The sequence below is a fragment of the Moschus berezovskii genome, chromosome 12 (assembly GCF_049115385.1).
Source record: "Moschus berezovskii isolate FMDL1 chromosome 12, NW_MosBer_1.0, whole genome shotgun sequence".
In the NCBI taxonomy this organism is placed as follows: Eukaryota; Metazoa; Chordata; class Mammalia; order Artiodactyla; family Moschidae; genus Moschus; species Moschus berezovskii.
The window spans coordinates 97,884,865-97,902,044 of NC_142471.1; the positions used below are offsets into that span (position 1 = coordinate 97,884,865).

Consider the following 17,180-nt stretch of genomic DNA (forward strand, 5'->3'; position numbering starts at 1 on the left):
TGCCTGCACTGCAGTGGCCCAGCCCCGGGGTGTTCGCTTTGGCAGCTGGGCAGGCGGCTCCATGAGGCTCCCTCTCTGCCTCCTGGGCCTTGGGCCCCTTGTGCTCACCCTCCAGGCTGCTCCCCCAGGTGAGTGTCTTGCTCCTGCTCCAGGAGCAGCGCAGATGGGCTGGCTCGGGAAGGGTGGGCCTTGCTTGGCCCTGGGTATGGCTGGAATGGGCTCCCATGCCTTGTGCAGGGGTCCAGCCTCAGTTCTGACATTTGTGACTAATCATGATTCTTGAGAAGATGTTTTACAATGTGGAATGATTTAAAAATACAGTTTGTTGGTAAAAATACCACCGTGGGCGCTTTGTCTGGGATCTCTTCCAACACTGTTCATCTCGCCACCTCCCCGGTGCCCCGCTTTGCCTGTCGCCCCCACGCACACCCTGCCACCCCCGCAAGGCTTCCAACATCTGGTCCATGGAGCTCAGGAGCGCCCCTCCTCCCTCTGTGCGGGGGCCTGGAGTCATGGAGGGTCTGCGAGGTGGGGAAGGGGGTTGGGTTTAGCTTTGCTTCCCTCCGTTCCTAACCTTTCTCTCTTGGCCTCTCTGGTCTCCCAGGAGCCCTTCAGTCTTCCTTCTCTGAGTCTCAGACTGATTGCCAGTCTCCTCTCATCTCAAGGAAGTCCCCTAAGGCCTCCATGGTGCCAAGCAGTGGCCCCAGCCAGCTTTGCCTTGACCCCACATCCTGACCTGGCTGACTCTCCCTACCCTTCTCTGGGCTGGGACTGTGGGGGTATGCTCCTGCCCATAGCGGTGTCCTGTACAAGCTGTGTGTCCCAGCCCGATCTTCTGGCTACGGCCTTGTTAGGAGACACACAGGTGCCCCAACACACCGCCCGGGAGAGGCGAGCATTCCTCCAGCTGTCGCCACTGCTGGGCCTTCCTGTCACCAGATCCAGGGTGGGGCTGGCCGTCACTCTGGCCTTGCAGCAGATGGGTCAGGCAGCGAACCCCTCGGGAGGGATTTTATCCTCCGAGTCAGGACAGGGTCAGAGGGGTTCTGAATCCTCTCAAGTGTGCAAGCGATTGTGCACACGTGTGTGAGCGTGCGAGTGTGCACCTGCCGTCTCTGGAGAGCTGGGTGAGGGAGCGTGAGCAGATTTTTGGTGACCTGGATGGGCAGGCAGGGAGGATGGGCCCTCCACCCTCGGGGCAGTGTAGACGGTGCTGTGTCCTACTCTGGCCCCTTGCTGCTGGTCCCTTCCACACCTGAGGTCCCTGGATGCTCACCTACCTGCTCCCTCTCCCTGACCCTCGTCTGGGCCTAAGCACCATCCCACAAGCCACTCCAGCCTGCCCTCATGAGGTCCCCGTGCTTCCCCCGGCCCCCTTGAGCCATGTCCTGCCTTCCAGGAGGATCAGGAACCATGAGTCCCTCCCCTCTCCTGCTGGGAAAGCCCTGGGGGGGTGGCCACGGTGGCCTGGTGCTTGCCTGCCCCGTGGTGGGCTCTCAGAGCCCCCTTGCCCTCTGGGGGTGGAGGTGGCAGCCTTGAGGTTTGGAGAGAAGGGCCTGGATGCTGCTTCAGAGGCCCAAGGCCCCAGGGATCCGGCCCGAGTTGGGGCAGATGCCCTGGGGCTCCTTCTGCAGCAGCTTCATGATGAAGACCCAGGCATCGGGGGTGGGGCAGGAGAACCCCAGCATGGCCAGCCCAGAGGCCCTGAACGGCCAGTGCTGCTGTGGGTGTTAGGGCCTCACTCAGAACAGGTGTGTACTTGGCCCATGAAAGGAGCTTGGGCCTCTGGGGGGCCTGTTCCTGGGCTCCTGGAAAGACCCCTCTGGTCTGGGGACAGAGTCTGCACGGCGCTCTTTGAGTGGAGCCTGCATCTCCCACAGGAGCGACCCCTGAGGAGCAGCTGACCATCTTCCTTCACGTCACCCGCTGCAACGGGATCCTCCTGCTCCGACACCAGGGCCAGCTGGGCACCGTGTGCACAGACGCCTGGGGCTTCCCAGAGGCCGCGGTGGTCTGCAGGGAGCTGGGCTGTGGGGCCCCCTTGGGTGCCCCCAGGGAGGTCCCGGGCCCTGAGATCATGGCTCAGCCCTGGCTGCACGGCCTGACCTGCCAGGGCAACGAGTCCTCCATCCAGGAGTGCGCTCTGGGTGCCTGGGGCCCTCAGCCCTGTCCGCACGACTGGGTGCCAGCTGTGATGTGCAGGGGTAAGGGCTGCCCCTCCCCCATTCCCTCTGACGCCTGCAGTGGGGCCTGTGCTGGACCTGGGAATAAGAGGTGACCCCGCAGTCCTGCTCTTAGCTGGCAGGGAAGAGGCCCCAGTGCCATGGCCTCAGGGACCACCAGCTATGGGTATGCAGCTATCACAGAAGCACAGGAAGGGCCTGTGGCCTGGGGACCGAGCTCAGAAGCTTCCCAGTCCTCTGAGCAGCATCTGTCTGGGCAAATCGCATCTGTTTGGCCTGCAGGCCGATGACTCAAGGGTGGTGATGAGATTCCTGCTCCACAGGTCGGGGAGTCAGGGAGATGCTAGTCCGGCTTGGCTGGTGGAGGGGTGCTCAGAGGCACCCAAAGTTTCAGCAGGGAACTGAGCCTGACACTCTCAGTGGGCGGGCGATTCTTGCCAGGCTCCTGACCCCTCGGGGAGTGGGAAGGCTGGGTCTTGGTTGAGTGGTGGTTACACGCGGATGCATTTGCCTACACCCATCAAGCTGTAGGCTCGGAATGTGTGCGTGGAGGAAGACCCGCACTTGGAGGTGGGTGGGTTGCAAGGAATTGCATGCAGACCTGGCAACACTTCGGTCAGTCAGGGTTGTGGGGTCAGGGATGGTAGTGAGAGTGCAGACTTTCAGAAAAGAGTAATAATCAACAGGAAGTGGGGGTGGGAGCTGGGTGAGGGGGGCTGGGGGGCACGGGAGTGAGGGGGAGGGTGGTGGGGTTCTCTGTGCCCAAGGCTGAGGTGGGTCTGGGATCCTGGACGAGGTGGGGGTCGGGAGTGGCAAGTGGAGGTGAGCCTCCTCTCCCCCTCTGGTAGAATGTTCAGGTGCAGGGCAGGGGTGGGTGCTGAAAGGCCGGTGCAGGATCTCGGAGGCGAAGCCAGGACTCCCCGGGACTGTTCTGGACAGAATGTAGGAGCCAGGCAGGGGGACCTGCGAGCTTGGCCATGAGGAACGGGGAGGCCCCACTCCCCAGGGAGCAGGCAGGAAGCCCGCAGCCTGAGAGGTGTGCCTGCACGGCCAGTGTCATGGCTGCCTTTCTCCTCTGACACTCACTCCTTCTTTGCAGGGGGTCTGGAGGTGGCAATAAAGCTGGTGGGTGGAAGGAGCCCCTGCGCTGGCATCCCGGGGCTGGAGCACTCCAACCAGACACTAACCTCCTGTGACCCGCAGTCAGTCGAGGCCGGCACCGTCCTCTGCAAGGAGCTGGGGTGTGGCTCGATGCTCCAGGCCCCCGGCCCCCCACCAGAGACAGAAGGCCCCAGAAAGGGGCAGCAGTTTGTTATCTGTGAGGGCTCTGAGCCAACCATCCTGAACTGCAAGATCAACTGGGCGAACTTCAAGCCTTGTGTCTCGAACGGTGAGGTGGTCTGCTCAGGTGAGAAGGCCGTGGCCCCGCCCTTCAGGGCCCCTGTGACCCTTTAGATCCGGCGTCCACAGCCTCACCCCCGTTGACCTGGGGCTGCCCATAACTTTTGAGATTCTTGGTCTCTGTGTCCCCTTGTGGGGTCAGCTGGGTGACCTCTCGATGAAGAACTGGTGCCCAGCGTTTCATGATTTTAGGAATGCTTCCTGGAGGTTGGGGGAGGAAGAGGACTCTCCCCAGAGATGCCATAGTCCTCCCCCTTGGATTGGCCTTTCCAGGGTTCTCTAACAGAGGTAGCACTTTCCTCCGAGAGGCTCCTGAGCCACGTAAGTGGTCGCTCTCCTGCTGCATGCACACGCTTGAAGGCCTTGCCATCAGGGAATCAGTGCAGGTTGGAACTTTGAAAGTGCTAGTTTTGTGTCTCAAGGAAGAGCTGGATGGTTTAGGGTGCTGCTTTGGGAGGTGAGGTGGGGTGGGAGGAGGCTGGCCTGTGCCCAGCCTTGACCTCAAGCGATGGCCCAGGTCCTGCTTGTCAGGGACAGAAGCTCAGCCCCAGTGACCTCAATAAAGACAGGGGCGGGAGGGATGAGAAAGCATGTCCAGGCTCACCCACTGGGCACAGTGAGTGTCTGGGCATGGTGGGTCTATGCTCATGGCTCTTGGCATCCAGAGCCTCAGCCACAGGAGCAGCAGGAGGAGTGGGTGCAGGGCAGCCGGCTGGAGCCTTTCTCTGGCCTTCTCTCCAGGAGGGGCAACAGCGACCAGTGCCATGGTGCTCAGGGGTCACTGCCTCCGGGGGTTCAATGGGCCCTTCATGGGGAGAATCCATCAGAACCTTTAGGGGATTTTCCAGCACACCCCTGCATGAGTAAGGTTCAGCCAGCTTTGAGAATCTCTGGGCTAACTTCAGTTGTAATTGGGGCTTATTGGAAACACACCAGACAGCTTCAGAGTTCAGTCAACTGCCTGAGCCAACAAAACAGCACAGGGCTCCCTGGTCTGGATAGGATGAGAAGCTGGCAGCTCAGGTCCCATGCTCCTTGGGAGGCCTGCTGGGCTTCCCCGTCTCCACCTGCCACCTCAGGGTCACAGGCACTTGCCACCATGCAGAGCTTAGAGGCAGCCTGGCTGTGGGGGGAGGAACATGAAGACGGCCATCCAGGAGGGACGGGCACAGACCACTGCGGACCAATGGTGTGGCAAGTGAGGGGCTCCAACGGCCCCAGGAAGTTGTAAGAGGGACTGGATGCAGGAAGCGACCACTGTGGGTGTGGGGAGCCCCCGGGGGGCGGTCCCTGAGTGGGAGGGAGAGTACTCATGAGCCCACTGAGGAGGGAAGGATGGTGTGAACTCTCTGTGCCTACAGGACACACGGAGGCCCGGCTGGTTGGTGGCGAGCACTCCTGTGCTGGGCGCCTGGAGGTGAGGCGTGGCCTGACTTGGGGCACCGTCTGTGACGCTGACCTGGACCTGGCCACGGCCCACGTGGTGTGCCGGGAGCTGCAGTGCGGCGCAGCCGTGTCCACACCCAAGGGCGCCCACTTCGGCCAGGGCTCAGGGCTCGTGTGGACCGAGGCCTTCCGCTGTGCGGGCAACGAGTCCCTGCTGTTCCACTGCCCTCGGGGGCTGGGGCACCAGTGTGGACACGGCCAGGATGCGGGGCTCAGGTGCTCAGGTGAGGCCGGGGAGCTCCGAGGCTGGGCCCGCCCCTCCCTGACAGCCCCCTCTGTGCCGCCCCCACCCTCTCAGGGTGCAGAAGGCCTAGCTCCAAGGGGCCTCCTGCGGGGAGGGGAGCCCTTCCGCTTGAGGAAGTGCTGCTTCTGCGGGCTGCGGGCAGGCTTTGGGGACAGAAGGATGTGACCCCAAGGCTGGCACAGAGCCCTGCACACATGTATCTGCTGAGGCGGGTGGGGAGCTGGCAGAGAAGGGGCCCCGGGAGCCCCACCCTGGGTGTGAAGGGAAGAAACAGCCAGGAGCAGGGCCACCCTCTCCCCCTGCAGAGTTCCGGCTGGTCAACGGCAGCAGCGCCTGTGAGGGGCGTGTGGAACTCCAGGTCCAGGGGTCCTGGGCGCCCCTCTGTGCTGCCCACTGGGACTTGGCAGACGCCACGGTCCTCTGCCACCAGCTCAACTGTGGGAACGCGGTGGCCACACCCCCGGGGGGTCACTTTGGGGGCGGGGCCGCAGCCATCTGGCCGGACCAGGTGCACTGCGCGGGGACAGAGCCCTACCTGTGGCGCTGCCCCGTGAGCACCCTGGGGGCGCCCGCCTGTGGCCCCGGCGATGCCGCCGCCGCCGTCTGCTCAGGTGGGTCAGCGCGAGCGCGGCCGGAGGGGAGGCGGGAGCAGACAGGGCTGCGCCGGGAGGCAGTGTCCTCGGCCCGGGACAGGCCGGGTCCCCCCGCCGCCCTGCAGTGTCCCGCCCCCGCCCCCAGGTCTCCCCGACGCCCTGCGGCTGCGGGACGGGCAGAGCCGCTGCGATGGCCGCGTGGAGGTGGCCCTGGACGGGGTGTGGGGCCGCGTCCTGGACGAGGCCTGGGACCTGCGCGGCGCGGCCGTCGTGTGCAGGCAGCTGGGCTGCGGAGCGGCGGAGCGAGCCTACGAGGCGGCGGCGCCCGCGCGCGGGGCGGCGCCCCTGGGGCTGAGCCGCGTGCGCTGTGCGGGCAGCGAACCCCGCCTGACCCGCTGCAGCGTGTCCGCCGCCCCGCTGGTGTCGGCGGGGGCGTCGCGGGACGCGGGCGTCGTGTGCTCGGGTGAGTGCGGACCCAGCCCCCGGGACCCCCTCCAGGGGCCCCGCGCCCTGACTGGGCCTCTCCCTCCGCAGGGAGCCTCCAGGTGCGTCTGGCCGCGGGGCCGGGCCGCTGTGCGGGGCGCGTGGAGCTGCTCCACGCGGGCGAGTGGGGCACCGTGTGTGACGACGGCTGGGACCTGCGGGACGCGCAGGTGGTGTGCCGGCAGCTGGGCTGCGGGCGCGCGCTCGGCGCCCCGGGGGCCGCGCACTTCGGGGCCGGGGCCGGGCGCATCTGGATGGACGAGCTGGCCTGTGAGGGCCACGAGGCCGCGCTGTGGCGGTGCCCGTCGCGGGGCTGGGGCCGACACGACTGCGGCCACAAGGAGGACGCGGGTGTCCTCTGCTCAGGTGGGTGCTGAGACCCGAGTGCCCTCCCAGGGCCGCTGGGTCCCCAGGGGTCTCGCTGTGTTTGTGGGTAACGTCATGGCCAGTGCTTTCCTGGGATCGCACTGAAACGTCCAGGGCTGTTCTCCTGCCGGTGTGGAGACCTCCACACTTGACTCCTCAATGCCCTCTTGCTGCGGTGATGCTGCGGGACTGACGCCCCCTTCTTTGCCCCTGCCGGCCCCGGAGCTGCACTGGGGGCCTTTCTCCGCAGCTGCCCGAAGCCCACCTCACGTTGGCACGTGAGGCTTCCCTGTCTTGGATTCTTGATTTTGATCCACATTTCAGTGTGCTGGACGGCTTCTTTCCAGGACTGTGCAGGCAGGGCCGGAAGATTGCTTGCTCTTCGCTCATGCATCTCTGAGGCGTTTTCTGGGCATCTAGCCTGGGGGCCGGTATCCTCCGCGGTGGGGTTCGGTCACATGCTGGAGGCGGCCGCGCCGCCTTCCTCCTCTGGCATCTCCGGGAAACCCTTTGGGAGCGGGGTGGGCACCCCCGTGTGGCCTCTTGGCCTCTTCTGATGGATTTTGGTGCCAGTTTTTGCTTTAGGAACGGCTTCTTCAGCTCTCTTGGATGTTTAGATGACTGCTTCCACTTGAGTCACCGTCTCTTTTCAAGTAGCAGGCCCGCTGTTCTGGCTCCCCCGTCCTTGTCACTCTTCTGGCGGGGGTGGGGGCTCTGCCCTTTCCTCCTGCTTCCCGGGAGAGGGTCTCTAGGCGCTGTCCACTTCACACTTAGCTCTGCTGGCATGTCTGGTCTTTCTGTCCTTGGACGTACGTTTAGCTTCCACTGTGTTTTCAGCTTGAAGCTCTTCCTTCTTCTGTGCTCTGGGCTCCTCAGGCAGCTGCTGGTGCTCGCTGGCGGAGAGGCCTCTGCCGGGGGCCTGGCTGTTGGCAGGGGTGGGGACTCTGCTGTCCCTATTCCGCCTGGCAGCAGCGGGGTTCCCAGGGGAGATCAGAGGCAGGCAGGCGCTCATGAGGCCCAGGCGTGGAGTGGGCACCGGTCACTCTGGCCCCGTGCATTTGGTTGGTGGAAGGTCAGAGGTCAGCCCGAATCCAGGGCTGGGAGTAGACTCCGTGAGGGGGCAGGGACAGGTGGGGATCTGACTGGCCGCTTTTATTCTGTCACAGATGTAATTCCTGCCATTTATTTTCTAAGCTTATTTTACTTAGTTACGATCCTGTCAGATGAAATTCATGTCGCAACTCCTCGGTTTATCCCAGGTATGTATATTTGATGTATCACGGGCCCTTTTGACTTATTTTTAGAAGGTTGTGTCCTGCTCCACTGTGTGGTCATGTTATAGTCAGCTGAACACACCCCTTGTTCCTGGGCTCTCGCCGTTACAGGATGACGAGCCACTACCTGGGCGCTGACCAGCCAGGGCCAGTGACAGACTCGGAGATCAGGCTGATTCCTTTTATGTTGCTGGATTTTTGCAGTTGTTTAAAGGGTTATTCTGTAGTTGAGTGATTTCCAGGGACAGATTTCTACAGTCAGTGGAGTTACTGGGGACTGCAGTGTTGGAGCTGGGGCTTAAATTGGCTCCCTGTGGGCAGCTGCTCCCGTCTTTGGGTGGGGATGGATGGGGATGTGAGCTGGATGTCAGATGCCCTAGCTTGGCGTGGGTCTTGGTGCTGGAGCCCCTGGTTGTGGCCTCCTTGTTCAGAGATTCTCTGACCCGAGTGGCTTGTCTTCCAGAGTCAGTGGCCCTGAGGCTGCGAGGTGGCGCTGGGCCCTGTGCTGGCTGGTTGGACGTGTTCCACAATGGAACGTGGGGGGCCGTGTGCAGTCACGCCCTGAAGGACGCCTCCTTGTCCGTCATCTGCCAGCAGCTGGACTGTGGGGAGCAGGGCTGGCTGGAGAACAGGCCGGTGCACACTAGCCTGGGCACCTCCTGGGTGGACAACATCCAGTGCCGCCGGCTGCGGAGCTCCATGCTATGGCAGTGCCCCTCAGCCCCCTGGCACCCGCACTCTTGCCCCCATGAAGAGGAGGTCTGGATCACCTGTGCAGGTAGGCCCTGCCACCTACTGCAGGCGGGCAGACTCTGGGGCCCTCGAGGCAGCTTCAGTGTCCTGACAGGTCATCCACAGGGGCTGCCATTCACCCATGGCTGGGGGTGGTGGGGTCACTGGGCTCCACAGGTTCCGTTCTAAAGCTTCTCTGAGCATTTACACCTGGTGAGCCGCTATTTAAATCCAACAGGATCATCAGGGACAACGACACAGGATTCCGGGGAGGCCCTCAATTGCTCCTCGATGGGCAGCTGCCCAGGTACCCCTCTCCCCCCCTGCCCACTGGCTCCGCATCCTCTCCCATCTGGGTCCTGCCTCCCGGTGACCACAGGCCCCTCTTGCAGAGGAGGGCGAGCTGCGCCTGCGCGGGGGTGCGGACCACTGCTCGGGCCGCGTGGAGCTCTGGCGCTCGGGCTCCTGGGGCACCGTGTGTGATGACTCCTGGGACCTGGCCGACGCCGAAGTCGTGTGCCGGCAGCTGGGGTGTGGCCGGGCTGTGGACGCCCTGGCGGGGGCCGCCTTCGGACCAGGCTCGGGGCCCGTGTGGCTGGATGAGGTGCGGTGCTGGGGTAGCGAGGCCTCCCTGTGGGGCTGCCCGGCGGAGCCGTGGGGCCGTGGAGACTGCACGCACAAGGAGGACGCGGGCGTGCGCTGTGCGGGTGAGTGGTCCGCGGGGGGCTCCGTCTGCCCCTCCATGGTGTGAGTGGTCCGCGGGGGGCTCCGTCTGCCCCTCCATGGGGGTGAGTGGTCCGCGGGGGGCTCCGTCTGCCCCTCCATGGGGTGAGTGGTCCGGGGTGGGCTCCGTCTGCCCCTCCATGGGGTGAGTGGTCCGCGGCGGGGAGGGCTCCATCTGCCCCTCCATGGGGTGAGTGGTCCGGGCGGGGGGCTCCGTCTGCCCCTCCATGGGGTGAGTCGTCCGCGGGGGGTGGTGCTCCATCTGCCCCTCCATGGGGTGAGTGGTCCGGGCGGGGGGCTCCGTCTGCCCCTCCATGGGGTGAGTGGACAGGTGGGAAGGATGGGAACCAGTTGAGGAAAGGGGGACCCGGTGGGTGGGAGTGTCCTACCCAGGTGGGACTGTTACCCTGGCCAGCGATCCTTCCCACTGTTCTGTGCCCCTGTTCCTAGGAAGCTTCCAAGTGGCTTCCAAGTGGGGTCTCTAGAGCACATGAGTTCCACAGTGCAGGGCTTGGGAACTCACCAGGCCCTTTTCCTGCAGCCTTTCCTGGACCAGGCAGTGTGGCACACATGGGGTCTGTTTGATATACTTGTGAGTGTGAGTGTGATGGGTGAAGGTGTGAATGTGTGAGCGCTGTGTGCCTGTGTCTGTGTGTAAATTGTGTGTGTATGCATGTGTGTGCTGGATTCTTGAGCTGCCAACCATGTGGCCTGGTTGGTCCATGTCCCATGGGGGCATTCCCGACTTGCTCTGGGGATAAAGGTAGCCGTGCAGGAACCTTGGGGCTGGTTCCAGGGCTGAGGACTTTGCAAACCTGAGCGCTGGCAGGTGGGCTCCTGGCGTTGCCGGGCAGCTCAGGACTGGCTCAGGCAGGGGCTGCAGCCCCGCTGTCATCATGCCCCTCCTGTCCCTGCTGGAGTGTGGCTGCAGCCCACTGTGGAGAGGTTCCCTCTGCCCATCCTCAGAGTGGTCTTGCTGGGGCAATACCAGTGGCTCAGAGGCCCAAGGACAGGTGGGCTGCCCCATCTGCCTTCACCTGGAGGCCTGTGTGACTCCCTCTTTGTTACTGCAAAAGTGGATGGGAGAGGAGTGGCTTAGGAAAGCCTGATCTCAAGGAGGGTCAGGCCAGAGCCGGCCCTGGCTGGACACCTTCCGCAGTCTCTTAGCTGGTCTTCCTACCTTCAGCCCTCCCCTGAAGCACGTCCTCAGGGCCCATGTGGGGTCATGCCCTGTTGCTCTGTGGCTCTTCCGCTGGAGCTGGGCTGATGTCCAGGGGTCAGCCTGCCTTTCTGGACTCTTCCTGGCACTGACCCAGGGCCTCTGCCTCATCTTGGCACAAACCTTTCTCCAACTCCAGCAGAACCAGCTGCACCTCACCTTTGCTCCAAAGTGATCTGTAGAGTTTTCACGCCAGTCACACACGTGCACACAACCCCCTACAACATATACACACGTGCACACACACCCTCACAACACATACACATGTGCACACCCCCCCCAACACATGCACACACCCCTGTAACATATACACACATGCACACACCCCTGTAACATATACACACATGCACACACACCCACAACATGCACATACACACACACACCCTCACAACATATACACACACACACACACCCACAACATGCACATACACACATCCCCTCACAAGGTATACATGTGTGCACACACACCCTCACAACATACACACACGTGCATACACACCCCACAACATACACACATGCACACACACCTCCACAAGACATACACACACATACACCCTCACAACATACACACATGCCCAAACACCCCTGCAACATATACACACGCACACACACCCCCACAACATATACACACACACACATACCCACAACATACACATACACACATCCCCTCACAAGGTATACATGTGTGCACACACCCCCTCACAACATACACACACGTGCGTGCACACCCTCACAACATACACACACGTGCGTACACACCCCACAACATACACACATGCACACACACCTCTAAGCTGCTCTCCCATGGGCATCACTGCTGCCTAGCTGAGCCCCCTAAGCTCCCCCCAGGCAGGGCCCTCAGAGCTCTGTGCCTCTCTCACCCGGGACTTCACCCACAGCACGAACACAAGAGGGCCTTCAGTTGAACACCATACTGAGCATGCTCCTCCCCTCTGGTCATCTCCCTGCAGGACCTGTGGAGCCCAGCCTGGCACCCCTGCCAGGATCACAGGGGACCCTGCCTACCACCATGGCCACCATCATCCTGGGGTCACTGCTTGGTCTTGTCTTCAGTGGGCTGGTGGCTAGGATCCTGCTTGGGAAGCTGAGGGGCAGGGGTAAGTGTCCTGGGAATTCAGGAGCGCACTGGGGACCCAGGCCGGTGAGAAAGGAGACCCAGTGGAGAAAGCAGGAGATGGTCGCATATGTGCCCCACACAGTGTGGGGGGACAGGGGGAGGGTGTGGAGCCCCTTCAGTAATCCCAGAGGTTTGTGTGCCCGCTGACCAGGGCTTCACCACTGAGGTCTGGAGCCAGTAACTCTCTGCCATAGGCATCCTGGGTGCTGTGGGGTGCCGAGCAGCACCTTCCCCCATGCTATGACAACCAGAAGTGTCTCCAGACACGACCAGCTGTCTGCTGGGGGCAAAGCTGCCTGGGTCGGGAACCCCAGGATCAAAGGCAGGTTTGATAGGATGAGGAGTGTTCTTCCAAACCGCCACCAGCCTGTAGGATCTGACAAAGGAAGTTTCCTTGTTTATGAATTTATTTGTGTAAAATACAAAGGTATTAATTCCTTAGTAATTAAACATATAATGAGTCGTCTATAGAGAAGAACACTACATAGAAAAAATAAATTTTAGCAAAATTGTAACATGGGGAAGGCTTTGCTAACGTGGAGCCTGGGTGGTGACTCAGCTCCCTCAGTAATTGTGACTCTGGTCACCCTGTCGGTGGCAAGTCTGTTCGTGCTGCATTTACACTCTGTTCACTGATGATTTCACTCATCTAAAATTGTCCACTTTTGAGATTTTCAGTGGCAGCATTGGAGGATGATTCAGACAGTTTTGCTATACTTTAAATATTTGCATCCTTGTGATAGGAATTCTCCTTTGTGTTATCAACTGTTATGCTTATCCTTGTTCATTTCGTGAATTTCCATTAAAGTGTAGTTTAGGGAACAGTATTCATTATAGAGATTGGACTACAAAAAAGAGGAAGAACGTTGCCTGACTGTTCTGTTAGGAGGCCAGGCGGGTAGAGGTGACTTGAAGCCTCCTGTTAGCAGCTGTAAGGGTTCAGCTGGATGCAGCCCCTCAGGACGTGTCCCTGTCCCTCAGGTTCTGACAGGGGGTGTGCATGGGCGTGATATCAGGTCTGCTGTGTCTCAGCCCCTGTTCAGCCATTAGCAGAATCAGAGCACCCCGGCTTCAACCAGAGATGCATTAAACTAACGGTGTGGGGCTGAGTCCCAGCCCCGCCCCGCCAGGGCCTTGTGGCTCCCTCACCCTCACAGTGCCATTGCAGAGTTAAGTCAGACAGTGTTCAAATGTGTAGGCGATCAGTGCGTGAGGTGTTATTACTGGGCCCTTCACTATACTACTGGTAACTATGGTATGATGACACTGCAAGTGTTCACCATCCTTTGTAATTGATCGACAGTCTAAGGAGGAGAGTCTCAGAATGTGATTATTTGAAACTTGTACGGTAGTGCTGTCATGGACACTTTCAGAGACTTATCAAGAAGTAGGCAAATGCTTAGAAAGGAAATTGTTACTTAATCGCTGACCTCACAAGTTGTCCAGCAAGCTATTAAAAATATAACCATCAGCACTGGGAATCCTTTTACATTTAAGGACAGATGGATGGAGGCAGGCAAATTCCTGTTGCAAATCTTCTGATATTTGAAGCAAGAGGTAGTTTTATTTATTGCTGTCTGGGTTTAGGCTGATGCTCCCAAAGACAAGCAGTGGATTGTACGTTGGCTGTGCAAGCCCCCTGTCATGGATCTGACCTGGATTCCACACTGTCACCCTGAACCCATCTCTCTGAGTTGTCTGACCCTATGTGGGCACCCAGCTGCCATTGCAGACTCATAGGTGCAGAGAGCTGCTGACCTGGGACATGACTGGAGTTCACACCTCCATTTGGAGTCAGAGCTGGAGCTGTGAAGGGGCTGGGACAAAAAGGAGAGGTGCTGGGGCCGGTGAGGACACCGTGAGCCCCCGGCCTGGGATAGAAGGGGCCTGGGATAGACAGACAGGGGCCTGGGATAGACAGACAGGGGCCTGGGATAGACAGGGGCCTGGGATAGAAGGGGCCTGGGATAGACAGACAGGGGCCTGGGATAGACAGACAGGGGCCTGGGATAGACAGGGACCTTGGATAGAAGTGGCCTGGGATAGAAGGGGCCTGGGATAGACAGACAGGGGCCTGGGATAGACAGACAGGGGCCTGGGATAGACAGGGACCTTGGATAGAAGGGGCCTGGGATAGAAGGGGCCTGGGATAGACAGACAGGGGCCTGGGATAGACAGGGGCCTGGGATAGAAGGGGCCTGGGATAGAAGGGCCGGGACAGACAGGAGAGGTGCTGGGTGCCGTGAGGTGAGGACACTGTGAGCCCCTGGCCTGAGACAGGTGTCCTTAGCTCCAGGGTCGCAAGGGTCCAGAGCACTGAGCCTGGAATTGGAGACTGATTCGAGGACACTGTTACCTGCAAACATCCGCCTTAATCACGAGGCAGCCCTGGCAGGCTGGGCTGCTCCCCACCCGTATAGAGGCTGTTTTTCTTTTTCCAGGACCTCCCAGGGCGGGGTCTCTCAGTGTGCTCCTTTGCAGAATCCCAAGGGCACGAGGAAGTCTCTGAGGTCATCTATGAGCAGATCCTTGAGGAACGGGTGGACTCACGTGGTGCAAACCTGAGGCCTGGGCCCTCCCTGACTGGTGAGTGTGTGCGCTTTGTACCTCTATTTTAGGCTGCCATCAGGATGGGCAGGCATAGCCACCACGACCTTCCCCAAAGCCCTCAGACACTTCTGATGAGACTCACGTCCATGATGCAGCAGGTGGGCAGAGCTTGTCATGAACAGATGGCGTGTGAGTGTCTGGCAGGTGCTGGCAGCCTGGTTGTCTTGTCAAGGCTGCAAGGAGGACGAGGTCTCTGGGGTCAGACAAGGATAAATGCTGAGCAGAGATAAAGTACAGAGATGTGATGGGTGGGTCCTGCCTCAGCCCCCAGGTGACACTAGGGCAGGTCCTCAGGGGCAGGTGGGGACCAATTTGCGAGCAACAGGGAGGAGCCTTGTGCTCCCAGGGTGGCAGGCAGCCTGTGGGGGGATGTTCGGACAGGCTGCAGCAGGGCTGGGCTCCAGGACTCATGGACACACAAGTGTGCACCCCTCCCCGTGCCCATGCAGTGTTTGCTGGCTGCACACCCTCTTAGCTGTCCAGGGTGCCCCCGGGTTCCTTTGCCCTAAGGAGACCCAGTCAAGCCAGCCAGTCTCCTGGCCCATGAGGAGGAGTGATAGAAGGTGCCAACAGGTCAACAAGTCTTGAGCCATCCCTGGGGTCCCACACACTCTGCTCTGGTGGCTAAGGGGTGGGGGGCTGAGCATACCTGGAATCAACCTAGGGGAGTTAAGCACCTGAACCGAGGCCCCTGGGGTGGGTCAGAGAAGCCCAGCACAGAGCCCACCGCCAAGGATGCACTGGGTCAGGGGCAGGAGGACTGGTGAGCAGTCATTACAAGCCAGGCAGCCCCTGCCTTGCTCTCTCCCTCCAGGACATGGCCTGAACTTCTCCAGCGAGTCTTTTGGACAGACTGGACCGGGGTGTCCTGGGCAACGCCCCTGTGCCACTGGGTGGGCCCTGCCCAGGCACATAGTGTGGGAGCCCCTGGGACCTGATGACCCTGGTAACCCACGCTTCTTCTGGCCCTCAGGTGACCCGCCTGCAGAGGACATGCCCGTCATGCTGCAGGGAGATGGCCCCCCGCAGGTGGGACAGGAGCCCCCCTTACAGGCGTCCTTGGGCTCCAGCTACGACGATGTGGGTGCGGCATGCACAGGGCTGTGAGGGAGCCCACCGCTCCTCCACCGGCTCTTCTGCCCGGGGGCGCCTCCAGGTTGAGCCTGTGTTTTCCTGGTTTTGACAGATTTGTCTTTGGAAGCTTCCTTAACAGTCCCCTCCTCTCCTGATGTTAATCAAACTTCCTCGATTTAATAGTCCCGCCTTGCGCTCGTGGGAATGGGTTCATTAACCACAGAATCCCTGGATAGTGCAGATGCCCAGTCCGCGCCTCTGCCAGACTCAGCACAGCCCAAAATAGCTAACAGATGAAATGTAAGAATAAACATCTCTAAAAGACATGCGGAAGCACTGAGGTATATATTCGTCTCTAGTCCGTGTGCCGACAGGATACAGACAGGAACGCAGCAGCGACGAGGGAGGGTATGAAGCCTGTAGCGGGATGACTGGGCCCCGCCGGGCCCAGAATGGACAGCCTTCACATACCTCAGAGCTGTGAGGGCACTGTGAACACACGTGCACACACGTACGCTGCACACGTGGGCCCCTGCCTCACTAGGTTCTGGGCCAGGCCTGCGTGCTCATGCCCCCAGGCCCTGGGCGAGATCCCCTCCTCCATGACATGTTTTGCAGGCAGCAGACCTGCTGTTTTGGTTTCCATTTGCTTTGGTCCTCTTCCAGATCTCAGTTCCTTTTTTCCTGGTAGGGAGGAGGGATGCTTTTATTGGGACCATGTGGCCTCAACACTGAGGCCAGCTCCTGGGTGTGTGCGTGTGTGTGTGTGTGTGTGCGTGCGAGTGTGTAGGGAAAGATGGTGGTGGTCAAGCTCTCTCGCTCCACACCCTCTTGCTGTCACCCCACATTTTGTAAATAATGATTATATAACAGCTGAGATCACTTCAGCACAGTACACATGCGTCACCAGGTACTTGCTTGGCCACAGCCTACTTTTGTTCTGAAAGCATATATAATTTCCACCTGCAAAACCCTGGCAGGTGTGTGGTGTTGTGTTATATTATGTCTGCTGCTAATGGCTGCTGCGCCAGCCGGGAGAAAATAAGCGTGTCTGCAGCGCCTACGGCTCCTCCCATTTTCTCCCAGCCTTTTAGCTTGTCCCTTGCCTACCAGGGGTTTAGTAACAGTGCACACAGTGAGGTACAGTGAGACAGTTGGTGTAGCCAGCAGGATACCCAGCAGGTAGAAGGGCCTGAGGCTTCACTGGATGGAGGAAGCCAGGGGCCACCATATAGCATGTGGTACCATGTGGCTGCGATCCTCTCGGTGTGGGCTCCAGTGGAAGACAGAGAGGCGATGGACGGGTCACCGGCTAGCACTGAAAGTCGTCTGCTTGAACAAGGCGGCACGGACTGTTTCTGGCACCGTGGGGTGGATTTTCCTGACTGCCCTGAAGGCGAATGTGGATCGTGCCCTACGCGATGCTGTGCTGGTGCGCAGTGTGCAGAGGCGCTTGGCAGAGCTAGGGCAACGTATCTTGGAGTTAGAGCAAGAACCCAGCACCTCTGACAGTGAGACTGTCAGTGACGGATGATGATGATGAACACTGTGAGACTGCAGGTCCCCACTGGCCGCAAGCCCCGATGTGCAGCAGGTAGGAAGCGTGAGTAGCCTGTGACCTGCGGGGACATCCTCAAGGGGCTCCCAGTGTGACTGGGTTCACGATGTATCAACCATATACTCGGGTGGAGTTT

General features: G+C 60.4%; 1 protein-coding gene across 1 annotated transcript; it reads left to right on the forward strand.

Annotated features, from left to right (window-relative positions):
- The first annotated feature begins 61 nt into the window (after positions 1-61).
- LOC129555924 (scavenger receptor cysteine-rich domain-containing protein SCART1) lies at positions 62-15,777 on the forward strand. The gene is made up of 15 exons (XM_088842026.1): positions 62-128; positions 798-983; positions 1,501-1,665; positions 1,881-2,204; positions 3,283-3,591; positions 4,946-5,254; positions 5,580-5,885; positions 6,013-6,330; positions 6,402-6,716; positions 8,454-8,768; positions 8,961-9,029; positions 9,115-9,429; positions 11,636-11,782; positions 14,284-14,388; positions 15,386-15,777. Exons 1-15 carry the CDS (start codon positions 62-64, stop codon positions 15,517-15,519), a joined length of 3,384 nt encoding a protein of 1,127 aa, XP_088698152.1. The 3' UTR covers positions 15,520-15,777.
- The last annotated feature ends 1,403 nt before the right edge of the window (positions 15,778-17,180 follow it).